Source organism: Lissotriton helveticus, chromosome 11, assembly GCF_964261635.1.
Source record: "Lissotriton helveticus chromosome 11, aLisHel1.1, whole genome shotgun sequence".
In the NCBI taxonomy this organism is placed as follows: Eukaryota; Metazoa; Chordata; class Amphibia; order Caudata; family Salamandridae; genus Lissotriton; species Lissotriton helveticus.
In genome coordinates this window covers 232,163,827-232,188,805 of record NC_136072.1, presented here as the reverse complement: position 1 = coordinate 232,188,805, position 24,979 = coordinate 232,163,827, and the positions used below count along the sequence as shown (strand labels likewise).

Below are 24,979 nucleotides of genomic sequence, written 5' to 3'. Positions count from 1 at the left end.
GAACTCTGCATGCCAATCCAGTGGCAGCAGTTTTGGCCCTGTTGGATTGAGCTTGCAGAGCTTCTGCCGACTACTTTTTGACCAATACATAGCAGATCTTGATACAGAGTACGATCGAGCGAGAGATGGTCCTCTTCTGCCCGTCCTGGCCTTTTTTTTTTTTCAGGGCACTTCACAAAGAGCTGATCATCCACCCGTTGTTCTTTGGTACAGTCGATGTAAACGGTCAGTGCTCTAATTTGCTTTTGTGGTCCAAGCAATGGAGTCTCTCCTCCTCCTTTGAGGGCCAAGGACAACATAGAATACTGGCAAGGTCACAACCTTTGTTATGAAGGATGGTCGTGTCCACTGAACAACTTAAGCTGGAAGAAGGTGGTGTGCAGCAGGTTAACTCACAGATCCCAATGCTTACTCACTGGCTGTGGAGATGAACACTGTCTTAAGGGTGAGGAGCCTCAAGACACAGAGATAGGCAGCTCAAAGGGAGTGCACATCTAATTTGTGACAACCAAGTTAAAGCATAACGAAAGGAGAGGGAGGAAACAACTATTAAGAGACCTTTAAAAAAACAGTGACAAATAATGAGGGCTAGTCCGACAACTTTAAAAAGGCACCTGTTAGAACTGTCAGCCTTAGGGTGGTCTTCCCCCAAGCTTTTTGCCTTCCTCCTCGATATTTTTCTCTGATCTTGTTTTTGCTGGCCTTGGGACTCTGTGCACGTTACCACTGCTAGCCAGTGCTAAAGTGCATGTGCTCACTCTTCAAAACATGGTGATATTGGCTTATCCCCAGTTGGCATATTTAATTGACTTATATGTCCCGAGTGACGTGGTACTGTGTGTACCCAGTGCCTGTAAATTCAATTCTAGTAGTGGGCCTGCAGCACAGATTGTGCCACCCACTAAGTGCATGTCTCAGGCCTGCCATTGCAGTGTGTCCCTGCAATTTTAAACTACCATTTAGACCTGGCAAAATAAACCTTTTGTAAATATGAGCCCTGGGTAACCCAGGGCTGCTAGTCGCACAGCTAATGGGCAGAACGCCTTTGCAATTTCAACGAAATTTTAACACATGTATTTAAATGCTCAAGTTAACATTTATTTTCTCAAGGAATAATATAATATTTTTACTCCTGAACAGTATACGTCAAAAGTAATTATGTACGTTCGTGTTCATCAAACTTTACATATTCAAAACATGTGGCATTTGAAAATATTGTCACAACATATTTTCAATACAAATAATATAGTAATAACGATTCATCAATTGGTGAAATTCAAATTCAAAAACAAAAACCCAATGCATTTCGGGTGCATCTAGCTCCCTTCTTCAGGGGATTAAACGTGTCCAAACAGAATTCAAAATTCGAATTTCAAAGGTCCATGAGTGCTTTGATTCTTTCAGATTGCTGATTCAACAGGATCTAAAATACAACAACATGCCAAATTCTAATGAGTAATTACATATGTACAAGGTATCATATCGCAAAAAACGTGCTGAAGTGAACACTGAGGGAAAACAACCAAAAGTACACGCCACCATGATGCACCCGTGTTATTTAAATTCAATTTAAAAGATAAGAAATCAGTGAAAACCAGCCCTTAATACAAAAGAAATTAAAAGAAAGGGTATTTGCATTCTCTAGGGTAAAAAGAAGAAAGAAGAAAGCTCCCTGCCATGCCATCCTGAAAAAACGTGTTGGTGTCAGTCTCACCTAGTTGGTTACTGTGCTCAACAGTTGACCCTCACTCCAAAAAAATACTACCAAGTAAAAAATACGTACGGACTTATGAACAACTTCTTATGCTCTTGTTGCGAATCCAACAGAACTCTCCCTCTTTTTTCAACACCTGAACGGTAAACAAGTACCAATCAGTAGCCACTTCCTTACGAAATACTATAAACCCCAGCTACATTCCTACTGCGTAACAGGTCTTACCGCCACTTGTAGATGCGGGTCCACTCAGCGTTCAAGGAAAGTCGCCCTGCTGCATTCTATTTAAAGAAAAACTCTTGGTGAGTAGAGTGTTACACGGCAGCCTTGCCTGAAATCAGTATCATTTCGCCATTCTCGCTCTAACCTGGCGCCTCCAACGTCGGCGTCCTGAATGGTTTCTCGGTGCGATTCCGCCCTGCATGTCACATGGTGCGGAACTCGCCCGGTGTTTGCTACCTTATCAAACACAAAGAAGGGACTACCTCCACCCGACTGGGATACTCCTCATTTCTAATGGCAGTCTATGGCTTACTGCCTACTGCATACTGAAGACTGTTACTACACTAATCGAGATGGTCTTTCAACCATCCCCTCTACAGTCTTAAACCATAATACTTATTGTTTAGTTGTTGCCTCGTTCTTAAGTCAAAGAAACAGTTTCAAGCACAGAACTCAACCACCTTTCCGACCGATAGTAGCAGGGTGCGGATCCATCCACGAACCTCTTGGATACTATCTTGACTTTTACCTACAACCGTTGGTCCAATCCTGGAAGACATACGTTAAAGACACTACAGACTGTTTACTGAAACTGGAATCCCAAAAACATCTCTTTGCTAATGACATCTGGCTCTGCACAATTGATGTAGTCGCACTTTACACCTCTATCGCACACAAAGAAGGAATGGAGGCAATAGAATGGCGATTATTAAATTCTGAAATTGATCATGAGAAAGCAGTATTCCTACTGGAACTACTACATTTTGCACTTTACAATAACTATTTTGTTTGGATGGATAACTTTTTTATACAGCGTACAGGAACAGCGATGGGTTTTCCCGGAGCCCCATCGTACGCCAACACCTACATGGCCTACTTTGAGGAACAATATATACTTTCTAATGAGATGTGGAAACAACATGCAGCAGTTTTCTTAAGGTACATAGATGACATTTTGGTCATTTGGACAGGTACCAGAGACGAATTGGAAGAGAGTATTTGCAAACTGAATGAACGAAACCCTCGTATTCAATTTACACACAATATTGAAAAACAGAAGATTCATTTTTTGGACATTGAATTGAGCAAAACACCCACAGGCTTATCGACGTCCGTATACAGGAAGCCAACTGATGTGAATAATGCACTGCTCTTCTCGAGTGCTCACCCATATAGTCTGAAAAAACATCTTCCGATTTCGCAGATGATGCGAATCAAGAGAATAACAACAGATGACTTACGGACTAAGGAAGAAATTACAAGACAGATACAACAATATAAAGAGCGAGGTTACCCAGAAAAAATACTTAGTCAAGCTGCACAGGTCACATCAACGAAAACACGTGATGAACTTTTAACGCCTAAAGAAAAAATTCCCATGCAACGTGAGGTATTTGTTCTCAAGAATTCCACACAAGCAACACAAATCAAAACTGCAATCAGGAATCGTTGGGAACTTATTGAAAATGAACCTGACTTTAAAACAGTTTTCCATGGCAGCCCCCTTTTTGCACATACTAGAACCAAGAATCTAAGGGAACTCTTGAAACCTCCAAAAAAAACCACCCGACAAAGAGAGAGGGGCATGATGAAATGTTATAACTGCGGACAATGTGGCAACGTCATCACAGGTGATCAATTTCCCCACCCGCAAACAGGGGTGAGCATCAAATTAAGACACAATGCAGACTGCAACACAGAAGGAGTAGTATATGCGATTAAGTGTCCCTGCGGACTAGTTTACGTAGGACGCACAAGTCGTAAAGTAAAGACTCGTATGGTAGAGCATAAAAGCAGAATTAGGAATCGTACCACAACTTCCCCATTGGCCAGACACTGGGTAGAAGCAAGTCACACAATTCCTCAATTAAGGTACACAGTTCTAGAACGTATAGAGCGCTCCCCAGGATTGGATTTGCACACACTTCTAGCCAGAAGGGAAACACATTGGATAAAATTTTTAGGAACAATTCATCCGAATGGTTTAAATGACCATTATGAACTTGTGTGTTTTCTTTAAACCACTAAACAGAACGTATGTCAGATTGTAAGAAGGAACACTGAGTCTTTAAAATTAAATTTATTTTATGTTCCCCTCTCTTATTTCTCCTACCTTTCTCTAATTTCCATCTTTGTCTGCACATGATTAGGTTAAATACAAATGGATGAGCCTGTAACAGTTAGGCGTTTTTTATCTTTTAATTTTGAGCTTAAATGCTTCTGCTCCACTACTAATAATAATTCTTGCATACACATCTTTTCACTGAGGATTCCCTCATATTCAGTATATGCGCACAGTGGGATTTTTTCGACATTAGGTGAGAGTTTTTACCCTTTAGTATACACACTAGGCTAGATTTGAAACTGTTTCTTTGACTTAAGAACGAGGCAACAACTAAACAATAAGTATTATGGTTTAAGACTGTAGAGGGGATGGTTGAAAGACCATCTCGATTAGTGTAGTAACAGTCTTCAGTATGCAGTAGGCAGTAAGCCATAGACTGCCATTAGAAATGAGGAGTATCCCAGTCGGGTGGAGGTAGTCCCTTCTTTGTGTTTGATAAGGTAGCAAACACCGGGCGAGTTCCGCACCATGTGACATGCAGGGCGGAATCGCACCGAGAAACCATTCAGGACGCCGACGTTGGAGGCGCCAGGTTAGAGCGAGAATGGCGAAATGATACTGATTTCAGGCAAGGCTGCCGTGTAACACTCTACTCACCAAGAGTTTTTCTTTAAATAGAATGCAGCAGGGCGACTTTCCTTGAACGCTGAGTGGACCCGCATCTACAAGTGGCGGTAAGACCTGTTACGCAGTAGGAATGTAGCTGGGGTTTATAGTATTTCGTAAGGAAGTGGCTACTGATTGGTACTTGTTTACCGTTCAGGTGTTGAAAAAAGAGGGAGAGTTCTGTTGGATTCGCAACAAGAGCATAAGAAGTTGTTCATAAGTCCGTACGTATTTTTTACTTGGTAGTATTTTTTTGGAGTGAGGGTCAACTGTTGAGCACAGTAACCAACTAGGTGAGACTGACACCAACACGTTTTTTCAGGATGGCATGGCAGGGAGCTTTCTTCTTTCTTCTTTTTACCCTAGAGAATGCAAATACCCTTTCTTTTAATTTCTTTTGTATTAAGGGCTGGTTTTCACTGATTTCTTATCTTTTAAATTGAATTTAAATAACACGGGTGCATCATGGTGGCGTGTACTTTTGGTTGTTTTCCCTCAGTGTTCACTTCAGCACGTTTTTTGCGATATGATACCTTGTACATATGTAATTACTCATTAGAATTTGGCATGTTGTTGTATTTTAGATCCTGTTGAATCAGCAATCTGAAAGAATCAAAGCACTCATGGACCTTTGAAATTCGAATTTTGAATTCTGTTTGGACACGTTTAATCCCCTGAAGAAGGGAGCTAGATGCACCCGAAATGCATTGGGTTTTTGTTTTTGAATTTGAATTTCACCAATTGATGAATCGTTATTACTATATTATTTGTATTGAAAATATGTTGTGACAATATTTTCAAATGCCACATGTTTTGAATATGTAAAGTTTGATGAACACGAACGTACATAATTACTTTTGACGTATACTGTTCAGGAGTAAAAATATTATATTATTCCTTGAGAAAATAAATGTTAACTTGAGCATTTAAATACATGTGTTAAAATTTCGTTGAAATTGCAAAGGCGTTCTGCCCATTAGCTGTGCGACTAGCAGCCCTGGGTTACCCAGGGCTCATATTTACATAACTGTTACTTAGGAGGGAGTTGGGCACATAATCCTCACACTAGTAAGCACGCGAAAACCATTAGCATCCACATAACCTACTTTTACCTTTGAGTACAGGAGTGCGGTTCCACCCTATCTAAGGAAAATAAACCTTTTGCCAGCCCCAAACCTCCCTTTTGGATACATATGTCACCCCTGTGGTAGGCCCTAAACAGGCCACTTTGTTTTTCACTTTTGCAAAGCATACCTCTCCCATAGGTTAACATTGGACTTACCTTATTACATGTAATAAGCTGTAACTTCCAAAATGGGAACATGTAAACCTTCATGTTTGGTGTATTCAAAATTGTAAAGAAAAATCCTCTTTTATGGTAAAGTCTGATTTTTTTTATTACAATTCTGAAAAAGCCTCTTTTAGAATGTTGGCATTCTCCTGCCTTAGCTGTTTAGTGCCTGCAGCCTGTTTCTGGGTCACCTGACTGGGTGTAGTTGGCAGTTAGACTTTGTGTATTCCCCCAAATAGCCACACAAAATAGAGAGCTTAGGTGTGACTGGATGGGTCATGGCTGCTAGAATGCAAGGGAGGAGTTCTGCACAGCTCCACTTACACCTGGATAGGCAGTCACACAAAAAATTACATACCCCCTATAGTTATTCTGGAGCCAGGGTAGGGAGGGCAGGAAACCTGTGCACTTCAAAGGTGAACCTATAGAAGCTTCTCCCACTTCATAGAATGCACCAGGTGTAAATATTGGATCTCAGGCATCATCTTAAGTACACTTCTGGACCTGTGGACTCTCCAAGGAAGAAGAGCTTCTGTGCTGCCGAAAGGACTGACACTCTGCTGGGCTGCTGCTCTGAAGGACTGCTGGCCTGCTGTGCTGACCTGTTGCGTGCTGTTCTCTTGCCTCGGTCATAAGGACTGGACCTGCATCTGTTGAATCCAAGACCCCAGAGTGACTCGAAATGCTAGTTAGCTGGCCTCCTGACTAGATCCTCGGGGACAGAAGGTTCCAACAACCTTAAATCCGGCTCCTGGACTCTACCATCTGTGAATCCTACCCTGCCGAGTGGTACCTCCCAGACTCTTGGAAGTGGGCCTCTGTAGATCCAGCAGAACTGAGAGAGGCCCTCTGCTGTACGGGGCAATCCCTAGCAGAGCTGACGTGTTGCCTGTGCTTCATGGACTTCCCCGACACAAGGACTTTGCATCACCAGTTGCATTCCCTCCAAACTGCCGCTGCATGATGTGTCTCTACACAAGGACGTCCCCTTGCACTTCGCATTTCCCCGAAACTACTACTGCGCACTTAATCTCCTCGTCCAGACCTCTCATCGCTCTCTTTGCAACGCATCGTCGACACAGGACTCTGCTTCTGCATGTAGAGTGATGAGAGGAGTAGCACCTGGGTCTGAATAGGGCTGTGCCTGCCTTCCACAATACTGGCTCCACCTCCTGCGGTGCGTCTGATGGCCCTAGCCCACACTCACAAAGGAAGAAGAGCTGCACCGGCAGAGTGCACCCAAAACTGGTTTAGATTGGGTCCAGGACCCCTCACACAAGAAGAACAGAGACTTTTGGGGTATAAAAGTAGGACTGGATTAGGAAACTTTGTGATCAAGAAGAAATCAGTGCTGAGTGTCTGCGAGCTGACCTACAGTTGCTGTGATTGCTGAGGAAGAGGACTGAGGGACTGTGTTCTGTATGCTGTGTCCCCCTAACTTGAAGAGGAGCTGTGCTGTGTGCATTGGCTCTCTGAAGCCTTCCTATCTCCAAGGGTCTGAGAAGAGCTGGGAACTCAGGGATACAAAAGTTCTCCAGCACCCACCCTTCCAGCTGCTGTGTGGGTCTCTGCGCTATGCCTTCATGAAGCTGCCCCCTGTGAAATCTGTCTCGGTGTGCTCATCCGCACACAGCTGGGTCATAAGGTCGTGAGGCTTATACTTAATGAATATACTTTTTTGCCTATTTTATTATCCTTTGCTGGATGCGACTTAATGATTTTCTTAAGCCCACAATGCTAGTTATCTTGATTTAGACCACACCCTACTCTGATAGGCCACACCCCTTTAAGAAATTTGCCACATCCCTTTTAGAGCACCGCCAGTTTTTTTCCCACTTAAAGCCATGGGGCATTATCACATCCAAAAGAAGTGCGAGGTTTTAAACAACAGTTCTGATATCACTTTTTGGAAGAAATGGTTTGACTTTTTTTAGCTTTAGAAGAGAGAGCTGGTACCAGGCCGGTTTTGTTTTTTTGGCTTTGTGTTCCTTGAGGGTGAGGTTTTGTGTTCTGGCTGAATCCCACTGACTTGGCATTTGATTAAAGTTAGGGTTCAAAGCCATCAATTTTCATCTCGTTGAGCCATGTTTGCACTTTTATCTTGTTAATTGTTCTTGGCAAATAACAGGAACTCTGTCTTGGTTGAGTTGAGCTTCGGTGGGCGATCTGTGCTTGTGGCGTTGGATGTCTAAAGTAGAGGGGACTGTCAGGTAGATTTGTGTATCATCGCCATATTAGTGAATCTTAAAGATGTTATCTTTGAGTAGCAGCTCCATATATAGGTTAAAGATTAGAGAAACAGTATGGAGCCCTAGAAGACTCCACCGGTGATAGGGATCTTTTGTGACCTGGACTTGCTCATGTGAATAAACTAGTGCTGGTTGGAAAGGTTGGAGGAGAACCAATAAAGGACATTGCCAGTGAGCCCCATTAGAGACTCTAGGGTGCTCATGAGGTTGGAATGGTTGACTGTGTTGAAAGCAGCTAAGAGGTCCAGCAATATCAGGAGCCCAAGGTTAAAATGTTATTACACACTACTTTTGGAATCCGCATATTGCAGAAAGCAGCTGTAGAACCAGCCCAAAACTACAATGTTCCAGCCTAACACCGTACATTCCTTCCATCGTCTCTGTAGTTCGCCACTTCGGGCTAATGTGGAGGGAAACTGAAAGAATGGTAATCTGTAGACACCAAAAGCTTAAAGAGTCCATAGGTGCAGGAAAGTAACAGTCACTCTGAGCATTGTGAAAATCAGTGTTCCATGTTCTGTTAATAATTGTGTGTAATAAGAAGATTTTGTCTTGTTGGTCATGATTCATTATCATAAACATCCAATAGGTTTTACTACAAAGTACACAATTATACTAAAACCTCTTTTTGTGTTTAACTCTTTCTTATGTAGTTCATTGTAAAGAACTCCGTTGAAGAAAATATGATCAAAATCCAGAACAAGAAAAGAGAACTTGCAGCAGGAGCCTTTGGGGCAAAAAAGACAAATTCCAGTGAAAGAAAACAAGCCAGAATTGATGAAATTAAGAATTTAATGGACATCTAACTGTTGGGATTTTATGAAGCACTGCATCAGTGTTTGAAACCCTGAGTCATTTTAGTGAACCCAGTTTGGTTACTGCTGTTAATATCTTTGTGGTCAGTGGTTTATCTCTGATAAGGATGCATTCGATATTGATTTGACCACAATTTACTGATGCCCTATCTTGAAATCCATAAAATGAATCCACAATAGAATCCATGTTAAGGATAAGCATGTGTTGTTTTTGGAAAACAGTTTTAAAGTGCATAATTTAAAAACTATTTTCCATTAATTTTTTGACATTGCACATTTAATGCAAAGTATTTTCCCGTTCTGTGCTAAGAAATATATTTTTAGCTACATTTATTCCAGAGGTGCCAAAACATTTTGAAGTATTTCCAATAGCTGGTTCTCTAAATCCTGTCAAACTATACATTTTATTCTAGTTGTAAATATTTTTTTTTAATTAAATGGGAGATTTGCGGCATTGTACTGATTTTGTCAATCAAGAAGTTTCACTCTAGACAGTACCACTTTTGCTAAAGTTGAACATATATATTTGCTAGTCCATGCTGTTTTAAATGTTTTTGTATGTTTTTCTGTTATTAAGACTAGTACTGCAGCTAGAGCTTGTAGGTTGTCTTCTTCTGAGATATGTTGCCAAGATGCTGCATGGCACTGCAAACACCCACATATTCTTTGAAAATGTTGTATTGGATGCTTACCTTTTAATAAAAAAAGGCGCATCATAATTTCTTAATTCTGGACCACTGTAATTATTTTTCAATCACTTTGTATTAACTGTATTGTAAGAATCCATCCATTGACTATTTACAGAACTCTTTAATTTTTTCCTCAAATTGACACTTGTAAAGGGTACTTTCCTCTGCAGATAATTCATTAGTGAGCTCCCTCTGCGCCAGGTTGGACAAAAAGACATTTCTGATAGTCTTCTAACTGTAGAATCCTTAACCTTTGAATACTCCCTCAGGCATCACACTGGATCTGCGAAATCTGCAGCAGCACCCCTGCGCACCAGCATGTGGTGCCGGTGGCTCCCCATTGACATCAGTCGTATGCAGGCCTATATAGGGGCCACCCATGCATGCTGATATCCATTCCTTTCATTCTGCTCCAACAGTTGTGGACCCAGAGTGACCCCTTGTCTCTTTAACAATTTCTTCTAAAGAAAATTCTGTGTGCAAGGGAACCTAGGCTACCCCCCAAATCTACAGGGTTTAAACTTTGTTGGGAATGTCGCAAACAGATGTCTATGACTAACCCACACGTGGTTGCTTGTTTAGCCTAAGGTTGGACCACAAATCCAAGGCCTGCAGTAATTGTGACTCCCAGGTCCTTTCATGGAAGACAGTACCATCTTTGCTATGGTTATGCAAAGAACAGAGGAGGTTCTTGATCTTCAACTTCACAATCTGGAAGTTAAAACAAATGTCTGACAGCGGTGTTGTAGCTTGGCCAGTGGAGATCTGAGGTTTTACTCCCATTCAATGAGGCTATTACGGGTATGCTGTTGGGTACCTGGGCCAAACTCTGCTAATGCCCACCTGTGCATTGCCAGATGGCCCAAGCCATCGCTTTGCTCTGGCTGACTCAACTGTCCTCAACCAGCACTTCACCCCAGAGAGCCTTGTGGTGCAGGATTTGGCCAGCAGAGTAAACTCTAAACTCTTGAAACTATTGAAGAAAATAGAGACTTTTGGTAAGCAGGTTTTCTTGTGTACACGTTTGGCCCTTTGTTCAGTGAATGTCAGCTGCGTCTTAGGCCTCTACTCTCACGCCTTTTGGGACTCTGTGGCCCAAATATTGCCCATGGCCCTAGAAGAAGCTTTCTCAGGCCTTGCAAGATGGTTTTGATGTGGCCACCTTGATCGTCCGCTGCAGACTGGACACCACTGACTCCATCTGCAGATTTATTGACACCAGTGTAGCCATTCCCTGGCATGGCTCGATGCGGTCCACTGGCTTTTCGGGAGATGTCCAAGCCAGCATTATGGACAAGTCATTTGAAGGCTCCCGACTTTTTGGGGGGATACATCAGACTGTGCCCTGGAGCGCTTCAAAGATAGCAGGCCCCCAATGCTCTCCTTGGGCCTTTCTGCTTCTCCACACTGACTGTATCATCTGTTTTCCCCCCTCTGTGGCTATAGTAGGGGCTTCCAATACCACGAGCAGTCCCAAATGATGCAACAATCACCCCAGCCTTTTTGTGGCTGCGGTACTCATAGGAGGGGGCAACAGGAACAATGTGTAGTACAGTCTTCTGTCCCGCACCCAGCTGCCAACTCCCCTCACTCGCTATAGTTTTACCTAAACACAGCCACTCTGTTGGAGGTAGTATACCACATTTTCTGTCAGGGTGGCAGGTGATACTTTAGACAAGTAGGTCCAGCAAATTGTTCAGTAGGATTATGGTCTACCATTTCTTCAGATTCCACAGTACCTTCCACCATCACCAGACCTGCTGACGGAGGAACACCTGTTGCTCTTGCAGCAGGATGTGCAGGGTCTCCTGGCTAAGGGAGCGATGAAATAGGGTACTGGCACTAGAAGTTGGTTGTTATGGCAATTATTCCCGCATCTTCCTGTTGCCAAAAAAGCATGGCAGGCCTCTGGCCCAATTTAGACCTTTACCGTCTCAATGGCTTTTCTACGGAAAGGCAGGTTCAAGATGCTCCCCCTGACCTAGGTCTTGTCTGTGCCCGGTCCTGGAGACTCGATAATACCATTAGACCTGCAGGACACTTATTACCACATCCCCATCCAGCAGGCCCACAGGCACTATCTCCATTCACGGTAGTCCACGACGTTCGGGCTATGATCCCATTAATTCAACCTTTGTCCTAGATCTCGGTGATGATGACTTTCAGGCTGCTGGGACTGATAGACTCCTGTCTCCTGCTGGTCAATGATGATATGTGGGCTCTACAGTGGGATATGAAGTCTCAGTGAACACAGTACCAGAGAGATCTTTCTGATCTGGCACAACTTTGGAGGAGACTGCAAAAGATCTGCAGTGGTGGCTGCGGGACTGCGATTGAGTCAGCAGCAGACCCCTCTCCTTACCTTACACATATATCACAGTGGTGACTGAGTTATCTCTTATGCGTTAAGGAGGCCATCTTGGAGCGGTGGAGGCATCTGGCCTCCGGTGGACGCCCTACTTCATATCAATGTTTTGGAGTTTTGAAAGCCATCTTGCCCTCCATCAAAGGGAAGTTGGTATATGTGCTCACTGACGACACCATCGCCATCAATTACTGCACAAGGAGTACTGGGTGGGTTTATGGACCTTTTACCAGAAGGCTCGGACTGTGACTAGAACACCATGGAATTTTTCTGGTGAGACACCACCTTGCGGGTTCTCCGAACACCGCAGCGGAAGAAATGGCAGTTACATATGGAGGTTGCGCAGGGCCTTTTCCTCGATTGGTATGAGCCCTGGCTTGTGCCTTTTGCCACCTCTAGAGGACGTACAATGTCAGCACTTTTGCTCGTTGGAGTTTTCAAGGCATCTCACTCTGAGATGCATTCTGCTCAAAGTGGAACTAATGTAAGCCTTTCCACTGACACCGCACCTGGCCCCGGATAGAGCATGGAGCATATGGTATTCCAGTCCCCTGGGCATGAGCAATAGCCCTCTGATCAGGTTGCCTCTTCAAGAGGCTCTCTGTAGGAAAGTGCCCCTTTTTATCATGGTCACGCCCTCTTTTTGCTCACCAATACTGATGTTTTTGACTGGAAGTGCACTAGAAGCATGCTAACCATGCTCCATTGCCAATGCACTTTCCTTAAAACAAGGTAAAAAATAAAAGTGTGATACAATTGCATACAATGTGGCACTCCTGTAAATCCCTAGTAAACGGTACCCCTGGTATCCAGGGCATGGGTACCACAGAGGGTCACTAAGGGCTGAAGCATATCTTATGCTACCCTGAGGGACCTGGTATAAGATTTATTATACAATACACCAAGAGGACACCTTAGATGTGCCCCCTGAAAAATACCAAACTCTTGTGTGCTGGCTGACTGCTGTTGTCCAGGCTTCCACTACAGACTGGTTTCTGACCCAAGCAGGTGAGCGCTCCCCCTCTCTGAGGCCAGAAACAATGCCTTCCCCGGAGGAAGGTGTGCACACCTCCTCCAGCAGGATGGCTAGTGATAGTACCTGCCACCTTTGATATGCGATCCCAGCATCCCCCAGACCTGGGATATTCCACCCCCTGCCCTGAGGCCCATTTGGCACCAGGACAGGCAGGAAATTAAATATGTAGGGAGGCGTGGTGCACTACCAGGCCGGTCATCCCTAAGGTGAAGCTGCTTAATGTGACCCACGAAAGAATGATTCCACAATCTTGATTTTGGTGGAATTAGGAGTTCTAGGAAAAAGTTATCCCCACTCCGCACAGGAAATGGTAAGATAGGGGCTGTAGTGAGCCCAAGGCTAAGTATCTCATTGGCTACTACCCTTTACCCCTTAACACCCCTATATCTAGTATTTAGGGGAGTCCGTCACACCAGAGAAGCAGAATAAACTGACTCAAGAAGAACATCAAAGAGCTGCAAGAAACAAGAACTGAGAAGCAGCAACTGATTTGGCACCCTCACTGCTTGCCTGCCTGTTGTCCCCAACAATTGCGACAAAGACGACTCATCCTGCAGTTCTTCAGTCTCCAAAAGCCTGGGAGGGCTGCCAGCAGTACGCAAACCGCCAGCATCTCCCGTGGAGTAGCGGAGCTATTTCTCTGGATCCTGCAGGCACCGAAATGCAAGCTCCGGTGTACCAAACTGCTGACCTCTGGCCTCACTGATGCAGTAGCCACCCACAAGAAGGCGTTCTGTGCTCACATAGGTCAGCTCTATCTCCCCAAAGAGTAATAAGACGCTAGACCCTCCAGGAGCACTCTAACACCAATATCTGGGGTACTGGACCCCTTGCAGCAGCCAAGACTTGTTGGTAGACCAATCCGGACATCAAACCCACAGAGACTGACCAGCCAAGAGGGGAAATCCGCACCGCAGAAGCCATCATCCAGAGTTGCACAGCTGTCCTGTTGTGCCCTCATTTCCAGGTCGTCACCGGAAGCAAGTGCCTCTGACCGCGTGATCCAACACCTCAAAGCACCTCTGTGCCTGAGCCCCACAGCCCGTGTCCAATTGAGCCGACAGGTTCTCTAGCCTCCAGAGACCCCCAAGACCTGAACGCACCTCGGAAGTTCTGCAGAACTTGAGTCCCTGCCTGCAGCCTCTTTCTGCGGGCTAACCGAAACAGAGCGCTTCTGATTTCCAGTTAGCCTGCCGGACGAAAGTCCACTGCACACGAGCCCCACAGACTGAGTCCAGATCAACCAACGGTGCATCCCCGGTGCAGGTCACAAAGCGTCTTCCGCCCCAGGAGGAGTATTTGAATTTGGGAACTATGGCATTTTTGGCCCCAGAGGACCGTTGCATCCTAACTGGACAGTACCATTTGAAGCTACTTTTCAAATAGTCCAGCCCTGTATCATGCAGCCTTTGTAAGCAATACCTAGGGCCTTGAAGAGGATTCTTTGCATGATTGGTAGGCAATTACATTTTCTAATGGCTAGAGAAGCGGATTGAAATATTCGGATCCCTAACAGCAGTCTTGCCGCTGCATTTTGCTGAATTTTCAGTTTATTCACAAATTGCTGTTGCTTGTTTATTATAGATCATTGCAGTAATCTATTTTAGAGAGCACCAAAGATGTGATTACCGTTTTCTGCGAGTCAGGAGGGATGTAAGGAAGAAGGATTTGTTTCATCCTTAATATTTAGAAGGCAGAAGAAATGACAGCATTGACCTGGTCAGCTTACTGTCAAATAACACTCCTAGGTTTCAAGCCTTCCTGACTGGATCGGGAGAGTAACCAGTTGTTATGGCCACTAGGACAGGGACCAAAAGGATACCCTATTGCCGAATGGTATGACCTCTGTCTTCCCAGAATTTAATTTCAGTCAATTGTTGTAAATCCATTCACTCACTGCCAATATAGAGTGTGGAATCTAGTTCCACTGTCACTGCTGGAAAGAGAAACAGCACTGTGTGTAGTCAGCTTAAGATATGAGTGAGAATCTGAAGGATCCCATTGGATTGTCTAAAGTGGTGACATACACATTAACCAGCATTAGACTTAGTGAGGACCCCTCTAGGCAGTAAGAAAGGTTCAGACAAGAACTCCTTTAGTGCCAGCAGTTGTTCTTGTCTGAGAATAAAGGATCTTAGCAGGGCTAGCACGGCCCCTCCCCTAATACCGATGTTGTAGAGCATCTATCAGCAGCTCATGGTTGACCATATTGAATGCTGCCGATAGGTCGAGTAAGATGAGAGCTGCTCTGTCCCACCTGTAGAAACAGACCGTGATGCAGAGGAACAAATAGACATGTACTTCAATAGGGAAAAAAAATTAGTCCCGATCAATGAATCCTCAATCTCTACACTTTTTTCTTCTTTTATACTAACACAATACACACTCCAAAAATAGTTATTAAAGCATATATTGTATCTGTTTTATACCACAAAAAGACATACAACAAAACATGTACATAAATACATACATACATATATAAATAACCAATCCTCCTACCCATTGTCATTATATACGGATGCGAAAATAAACAGAGAACGTAATTTTAAAAAAGCAATCCGGAAAAGACGGAGGTAGTCCATTACACATTCAGAAATAAATCAACCCTCCACTTGGCCCAAAACAAATACTGCCAATTCCAGGGGTCTTCGGTATGTACAGAATACAGTAGGAGCTCCTCTTAAGGACTTGTGTATTGTCACTGAAAAAAACTATGTAAATATGAGTGTGGCGGTCCCTGCACAATAAATGAAGAGGTTCACTTCTGTAGGGCAAAAGTCCCTTATGTTCAAGTTGGGAGCTCAAGAAAGTTCCTCCAAGCCGCTCATCCTCCACTGCGTACCGATACTCAGGGGGGCGTCCTCCGTGTCGGAATACTGATCGGTATGCCGACACGGAGGACACAGCCAAGAGCACGCACTAATTCGAGCAGCCACCCACTATGCTGTTACCGTAACGGTACGCGCCCACAGGAATGGTGCTTCTCCAGGTGGGATCCTTTGTGTACCCTGACTAGGCCAGTGTGTACACTGAAGCTACCTTAGTTTCAGAGGGAGAGGTGGATGTAGCTACCCTGGCTGTCTGGCCCAGTAGTCTGGAGAAGTACAGATAAGAGCCACATATTAATGCTCTGGGGATACCGGTGCAAGTATCACCAAGGTGACTGAAATACTGGTATCCCAGAGAATAGTATTTGGCTGGACAAACTTATCCAGTCATCAATGCTGATAATGAGACGAAGGTTCATTCCATGGCTATGGTGACCTTGTAGTGGGGAGGGGTTACTGGCCAAAATAAGTTGGTCGTGTCCTCTGCCATCCCAGTAGAATGTTTGCCTGGTAATGACTTGGAGACCTCATCATGGCTGAGGTAAAGCTCAGGAGCCATGCTAGGAATACCTGAATGCTTGTGTGTGAAAACCCGAGCACATTGCAAAGTCCAGGGTTGAAAAGAGGTGTTGGATCCTGAAACTATGGACCAATCCTCCAAGAGAAAAGGTAAGAGGTAACCAACCTCTGAACAGCCACAAGCTCATGTCCCCTCTCCCAAAGGAGAAGACTGACAGTCCTTGAGGGAACTGAGCCCCAGGAACTTGGGGCTTGTTGGCCCAGGGTTACCATCTAGGGAATAGCTGTGCCAGGAACAAAGGACTTCTCCCACTCTTGAGAGCCTGAGACAGCAAGCTGTTGACCAGGAAAAGGGAGATGTCAGTAGTCCCACAGGACCTATTAGTAGGAGGGACTCCTGTACACTGAGGCCAGAGACCCCAAACCTGGTGCCACTGAGGGTTTTAGGGCGTCAGCAATACAGTCATTTATCCTCACCTTAGCACATGACATCCGCCTTGCTGGGCATCTTGACCAGACAAAAACATGGAGTAGGTTAGTCACCCACTTTTACTGGCCAGGTAGGTGTCAGGAAATAAAGGCGTTCTGCAGCTCCTGTGTTAGCTGTCAGGCAAGTGGAAAGACAGGTAACAGACCAAAGACCCTCTTAATCCAACGTCCAGTGTGTGGAGTACACTTTGAGATGGTAGGGGTTGACATTGTTGGCCCCTAGACCTCCAAACAGCAGCAGGGAACAGATTTATATTGGTGGTAGTGGACCATGCCACCAGGTACTCTGAACCTATACACCTTAAGACAATCACTGCTCTTACTGTGGCCAAAGCCTTCACAAGTATCTTTACTAGAGTGGGCTTCCCTAAGGAGGTAGTGTCAGACAGCGGTAGTAACTTCATATCTGGCGACCTGAAAGCCATGTGGGATGACTATGGGGAACGTTTAAATTTGCCATGCCATATTACCCACAAAACTGGTCTACTTGAGAGAGTCAACAAGACCATGAAAGGTATGCTCATAGGTCTTCCTGAAAAGCTCAGAAGGAGATGGGATGTCCTTTTGCCGTGCCAGCTGTTTGCTTACAGATATGTGCCACAGAAGGGAGTTGGCTATAGTCTCCTTTAACTTCTGTTTAGACATCCTGAGAGAGATCCACTGAGTCTGTTAAGGGAAGGCTGGGAGCAGCCTCATAAAGAACCCAAACTGGACATAGTAAGCTATGCACTCTGCATTCGTTCCAGGTTCGCTGAGTACATGGAAAAAGCCAACAAAAACTTTGAGGCAAGCCAAGAGCTCCAGCAGCTCCGGTTTGAATAAAAAACTGCACTGGTGGAGGTAAATCCAGGACAGAATGTATGGGGTTTGGAGCCTGTGGCACCTAGGGCCCTCCAAAGCAAATGGAGTGGACCTTACCCTATCCTTGGAAAAAAATGGGGAGGCCACCTATCTGGTGTATCTTGGCACTCCCAGGAACTACAAGAGGGTCATCCATGTGAACCACCTTAAACTCTATCATGTCAGGGCTGACATGACCATGCTGATGGTCACTGATGAGGATCAGGAAGAAGAGAGTGAACCTCTCCCTTACCTCTTTCACAACTCTAAGGATGGGCCACTAGAAAAAGTTATCTTTTCACTCTCTCTGCCCAGCAGCAATCTGACTGCAGGCAGCTTCTGCACCCATATGCTAAACTCTTCTCATTTACCCCTGGTCAGACAAGCGGGTGTACTCATGATGTGGACACTGGGGACAGCCTACCTGTCAAAAATAAAATATACAGGCAATCTGACCAAGTCAAAGAGAGCATAAAGGCTGAAGACGTCAAGGTGCTTGGATTGGGAGTCCTTGAACTCTTTCAGAGCCCCTGGGCCTGTCCAATTGTGTTAGTCCCAAAACCTCATTCCAAGGGTGGAAAACCAGAGCCGTGGTTTTACGTGGACTGTAGGTGCATCTATACCGTAACCAAGGCCGATGCACACCCAATTTCTAGAGCTGATTGACAGGTTGGGGGCAGCCTAGTTTCCCAGTACTTTTGATTTAACATCGGGGTACGGGCAGATCAGTCTGTCCCCAGGAGCAGAAGAGAAGTCTGCATTCTCAACCCCAGATGAGCATTATCGGCCCACTGTGATGCCATTTGGCTTAAGGAATGCCCCAGCCAATTTCCAAAGGTTGGTGAACAAAGTACTGGTTGGGTTGGAGTCTTATAGTGCAGCATATCTTGATGATGATGTCTATATCGCCACCTGGCAGGATCACTTACTTGAGGCCATGCAGAAAGCAGGCCTCACTATCAAGACAAGCCAGATGGACTTAGCTAGGATAGGATAGATACTTGGTTCACCTTGTAGGTGGAGTCTAAGTTCAACCTTTACAACCCAAGATCCAGACTATTCTGGACTGGGAAGATCCCTCAACCTAGAATCAAGTCCGGGCATCGCTTGGCTTGATTGGGTACTACAGAATATTTGTGAAGGGTTATGCCACTACTGTGACACCTCTCACAGTTCACCTCAAAGAAACGACTGAAGAAAGTGAACTGGACAGTGAGCTGTTGAAAGGCTTTTGACACTCTGAAGGAAGCAATATGCTCCGTACCCATTCTGAAAGCTCCAGACTATACCAAGCAATTCATTGTTCAGACAGATGCTTCTGAGCATTGGATAGGTACAGTTATGTCCCAGACCAATGATGATGTCCAGGACCAACCTGTTGCTTTTATTAGCAGAAGGTTACTCCCCAGAGAACAGCTTTGCAGTGCCATTGAGATGGAAGCCATTGATGTTGTTTGACCCCTGAGGAACTTGAGAAAATACCCGCTTGGTGCTCACTTCCTAGTTCAAACTCTCCAAATGCCTCCCATGTGGTTGATGCAAATGAAAGGTGAAAGCCCCAAACTGTTGAGGTGGTCCATATCCCTACAGGGAATGGACTTTACAGTGGAACAGAGACGAGGGACAGACCATGCCAATGCAGATGGAATTTCCAGTGTGTTCCACTTAGACAATGAAGACTCTTTTGGGAAATGTTAGTCTCATTCCCTTTCGTTTGGAGGGTGTAAGAAAGTGCCCCTTTTTGTCATGGTCACACAAACATTTTGCTCACCGATTCTGATGTTTTGGACTGGAAGTGCACTTGAAGCCTGCTAACCAGGCCCCAGTGCCAATGCTCTTTTCATGAAACAAGGTAAAAGATACAATTGTGGTACAATTGGCGAACACTGCAACACTGTAAATCCCTAGTAAATGGTTCCCCTGGTACCTGGGGCATGGTTACCCCAGAGGGTCCCTAAGGGCTACAGCATGCCTTGTGCCACACCGAGGAACCCCATGCAAATTACATGCAGCCTGCGATCTCAGGCTGCATGACATGGCACAAACCATGGAGAAAACACGACACAGCACAGACCCTTGTGTTCCATGCCAAAGTCAATGTACATAATATATGTAAGTCACCCCAACAGCAGGCCTTACAGCTCTTAAACAGGGCGCCTTATATCCTATGTGAGGACATATCTGCATGAGCAGATATGGCCCTGTGAACAGGGAATCCATCTTGAGGTATTTGCTGGGCACTGGTCAAAATGAGTTACCCAGCTACATAATGGCTTCACTAAAATCTATGGTGCTTGGTATCAAACACCTTGGTTTAATATATACTGATTCCAGTTTAAGATCTAGTATACCATGCACCCAAAGGGCCCCTTAGATGTGCCCCAGACCACATATCCGCCTCTAGTGTGCTGGCTGACTGGTGTAGTTCAGCCTGCCACCACAGAGAGGTTTCCTACCCCCTGCAGGTGAGAGCCCCCGCTTTCTGAGACCAGAAACAATGCCTGCACCAGAGGACGCTGTTCATTCGGGAAACTGTCGGAACAATACAGGCTCAGGCATGTGTGTCCTAACAACGCAAGCTTTACCACGCTTGCCTTAACCACACATATGCATGGTGAAGGCAGTGTGCGGTCTAGCTGCTGGAATGGGAGGGCAAGGATCGCGAGAGGACGCAATGAGGTAAGTTGGGGTAGGGGGTAGTTTTCAGTGCTGGAAGGGTCAAGGTTGTTTTCAGGGCTGGGGTAGTCTGGGTTGGTATTAGGTCTCGGGGGATCAGGGTAGTTTTTAGGGCTCGGGGAGTCAGAGTATCTTTTAGGGCTTTGGGGATACTGGGAAGTTGGGTAGTCAGGGCTCTGCGGTGTCGGGATTATTTATAGGGCTTAGGAGAAGGCGGGTAGATTTTAGGGCTTGGGAGGGGGTTGGTTTTTAGGAGGGAGGGGGTAGTTTAAGGTCTCAGGGCTGGGCAGGTCTTGGGGGGCCTTTTTAGGGCTCAAGGTGGGGGGCAGGAAACGGTACTGTTTAGGCCTTGGGGGCAGGAACGTTTTTAGTGCTAGGTGAGGAAGGGGTTGCTTTTCAGGCGGAGGGTAGTTTTAGGTCTCGGAGCTGTTTTGGGGCTCAGAGCGGGGGGGCAGGGATCAAGGTACCAAATTGGGCTTTGAGAGCAGTTTTAAGGCGCCCAGGGCGGGGGACTAGGATTTGGGTGTTACACTTACCTGATAAGTCTTAACCACACATGTCTTTGCCAACCATGACTTACATTGCATAATTCATTGTAAAGGCATACAGGGTAAAGGCAAATGCCTGGTTAAGACCGCATGGAACCTGCATGAATGGTAATCGCATGTGTGGTTCTGTCACACAACCGTTCATTCCTCCTCCAGCAGGATGGCTAGTGATTTAGCATATCAGGGACTGGGACTTCAAATTCCCTGCCGCCTTTGATATATGACCCCGGCTTCCCCCTGACCCACCCCCCGCCCAGAGGCTCAGTTGGCACAAGGACAGGCAGGAAATGAGATATTCAGGGAGGCGTGGTGCACTACCAGGCCAGTCACACCCCTAAGGTGGGCTGGCTAATGTGACCCACTAAACAAGGATTTCACCATCTTGATTTTGGTGGAATTAGGAACTCTCAGACAGGGTTATGCCCACTCCCCACAAGAAGTGGTAATATAGGGGGTGTAGTGACCCCTAGGGTAAGTAGCCCATTGACTACTACCCTTCACTCCCCTTAAAGCTTGGCACCAGAGAAGCAAAATAGACTGACTCAAGAAGGAGGACACCAAAGAACCTTAAGAAGCAAAAGCTGAGCAGCAACTGACTTGCCACCAACCCTACTGGCCTGCTGTCCCCGACAATAGCGACAAAGACCACTCGTCCTGCAGCTGCTAGAGGGCTGCCATCCCGTCGCAAAACAAGCCAGCCTCTCCTGTGGAGTAGCGGAGCTACTTCTCTACTTCCTGCAGGCACCGAAATGCAAACTCTGGTTTACCGAACTGCTGACTCCCTGCCTTACTGATGCAGCAGCCACCCAGGAGGAGATGTTCAGTGCTCCCGAAGGTCAGCCCTGTCTCCCCCACGAGTAATGAGACGCTAGCCCCTCCAGGAGCACTACGGCACCGGTATCCAGGGTACCGGACCCCTTGACAATGACCAACACACTCAGTCACTCTCCCCTGTAATAATCAAACACCCAATCACTCACCCATACAGCTACAAACACACACCCTCACTCACCCATACAGATACTGACACAGCCAGAGTCACTCTCTCACCTATACAGATAACACAGCTAGTCACCCATACAGCTAGTGACACACACTCAGTCTATCATAGTCACTGACACATTCACTCACCCATACAGACACTCAAACCCACTCACTCACCCATACACCCTCTCATTCACCATTTACAAAGTCCCACACACCCATACAGTCACACACTAATTCCTGAACCCATAAGGCCACTCATATACCCATTCAGACACCCACTCACACACCAATACAGCCGTTCATGCACCCATTCACTTACCCATACAAACACTTGCACACAAACCCATTCAGCTACTGACACACCCACTTACTCAACAATTTACAAATCGACTTACTCATGCACCCACTCATACTCTCTTATACATACAGACAAATACAGTTTATTTTTTCTTAAAGCAATAAAGGTGGTTCTAAAGTGAGCCTTTTGTTTTTTGTGATTTTTCAGAACGTTTAGTTTTTTTACATTTTATATATTTTTTTTTAAAACGGCAACTGGAAAAGTGTTTAACTCAAAACATTTAAAACTGGAGATATAAGTGTCATTCAAAAATAATAAAGAAAAAAAACAATATTTGTGGAGTTTTACGGCCTCCAGCATTGCAGCAACAGATTCTACCTCGACCGTGAGGATTTTATTGCAGTCCAAATAAAATGCCCAATTGTTTTGAGCTCTGGTAACTTAACAGGGAGATGTTGCTGGACCTCAGTTTGGTATAGGGTCCCTTGGTGCAACTGGTGTTGCACTTGAAGTGGATGCATCTTCTGCACTGTGCTTCCTCTGCGCTCTGGCCATGTGCTTGGAGTGGTACATCTTTGTGTGTGTCAGCATACTTGTTGTACCACACAAATGTTTCTTCAACCTACCCCTGGAGAGGGTCTTCTCACATAGAGAGCAGTTCACGTGCTTTGTCACCGTTTTCTTTTCCCCGGATTGCCGATTCACCTGGGGTTCTTCCTATAAGGAATTGACATCCACAGGGTGTGGCTGCTGATATAGACTGCCACCAGATGCCATTTTATTTTTAAATTGATCCCCAAAAAATTTCCAGCATGTGCTGGAATGTGAACCAAAAAATACACGAAATATCCTGTAGTCAACACCCATCAAGATAAAGAACAACTATACGACTGCCTAGACTGATACATAAAAGTACACAAAATTTGTACGGATTCCCATCACTCACCGGTCCCGGTGACATGCTTCATCATCTGGGTCTCCTTTTCAGGGCTAACACTCCACCCTAATGATGGAGGAGCCCAAGCATGTTTTTCAAAGTTTTAATCAATACAGATGCGAGCAAATATGATGAAAAGAGTGTATGGGAAGAAAGTGCGGTGCAAAGAAGTGGTGGTGTGAATCTTAAATTGAAACGGAATCAAACTATAATTTTATTCTTGTCTGATCCGAACAAACATTAAAAACCGTGCAAAAGACAGGGCGGATTCACCAGATAACAGTCCATTAACAAGAGTTGGTCAACATGTTTCAGCACGAGCAGGTCGAAATTAACCTAGTGCTTTCGTCAGGACCTCTTGAGTATAGAATGCTACTGCCATATAACACAGTTAGGTGATAAAGTGATAAATCAAAAAAGGAAACGCTGTGAGTGTAGCTTCTCACAATCAATATTCCTCTTGCCTCTTGGAGAAATCTATTAAAGATATAAGAGGTATGTAGAACAGTCTTGGAACATAGTTGTAATTAATCTTTATGAAATCAATGTGGCTATAATTTGCCATCAGATACATTCAAAAAAGTAACTTAAACACACTCCAAAGAGTCTTACCTCAAGGGTATGGAGGAAAACCCTCACCCCACCTGGCAACAGCTCAGGGCGAAGGAGGCACCGCTCTAGAGAGAAGACAAAACCACCAATCCTCATTTAGTATGGTGTATTGACTCCTCTGTACGTTAAAAAACACAGCCATAGTGACCAATAATAAAGTGAAACCCTCATCGCTCACAGAAACTTGCTCTCTCTCTTTGTATAGCACATCAACCACTGTGGAGTATTGTGGTCATATGCCGTGTTAGAAGATGTAACAATATCGGTATTTATCAGTTAGTACTAAGCCCCAATATATCTAATTCACTGGGTTAAAAGTAATCATAGCTTAGATAGACAATAACTGCCCAAAGAAAAAATAAATATCATACAAATGAATTACGAAACTGCGAGACAAACTGCAGCCCATTGCTAACAAGCGCCAAGACAACAGAGCAACATTAAGCCCCGTGACAAGGACAAGGAAAAAATACCCTAATATGCAAAACCATGCCTGCACTCACCTAACCATCAGTACCTCAGGCTGGCATCTAAGCCGTCGGGGAGGTACCGATCGGTGGTGTCAGCGGTATTTAAAAGGACTCCTAGTCTTCAATCATGTTGCTCCCACTTCCTCGTAGTTCGGTAAATGACGCGAGACCCCGGGTGTGGTCGGGCGAGAGCACGCAAAAAACTACTGATAATCCCAATGGCTCATGGGAAATATAGTTAGTTTGTGCGCGCTTCATATAAACCAACTGTATTGCAACAATTATGGAAACCACAGAAAGAAATGAAACTATGGCTATTGTTGGAATTGTAGAGAACATACCAGAGGGGATATATTTCGCCCCAGAGAAATAGGGCTCGCCTAGTATCAAACCAGCATCTCATGGGATCACACTGGGAACTACTAAAAATACCCAGGATACTGGGAAATGTAGTTTGTTAAAGGAAATACATACATCGAATATAAAACTAAGCACCCGGAGGGTTCATGTAATAACCAAATGTGTATGTAAAAAAAGAGAGAAGAAGCCCTACATAGTGTCATGTCGAGCAGCCATACTGAAATAATGTCCCAACAGATAAAATGAGAATATTAGGATTACCATATTCAGGAGGCAAAAAACTGCAAGACTGTCCATGGTTCT

The 24,979-nt window shown here is 45.0% G+C and overlaps 1 protein-coding gene across 2 annotated transcripts in view; it reads left to right on the top strand.

Moving 5' to 3' along the window:
- HLTF (helicase like transcription factor) overlaps positions 1–9,749 on the top strand; it is a 498,779-nt gene extending 489,030 nt beyond the window's left edge. For both annotated transcript variants that reach the window (XM_078667983.1, XM_078667984.1), the window contains one exon: positions 8,861–9,749. In XM_078667983.1, the coding sequence (XP_078524109.1) occupies positions 8,861–9,013 (153 nt within the window). In that variant the 3' untranslated portion in view covers positions 9,014–9,749. The remainder of the gene's footprint in view (positions 1–8,860) is intronic.
- The last annotated feature ends 15,230 nt before the right edge of the window (positions 9,750–24,979 follow it).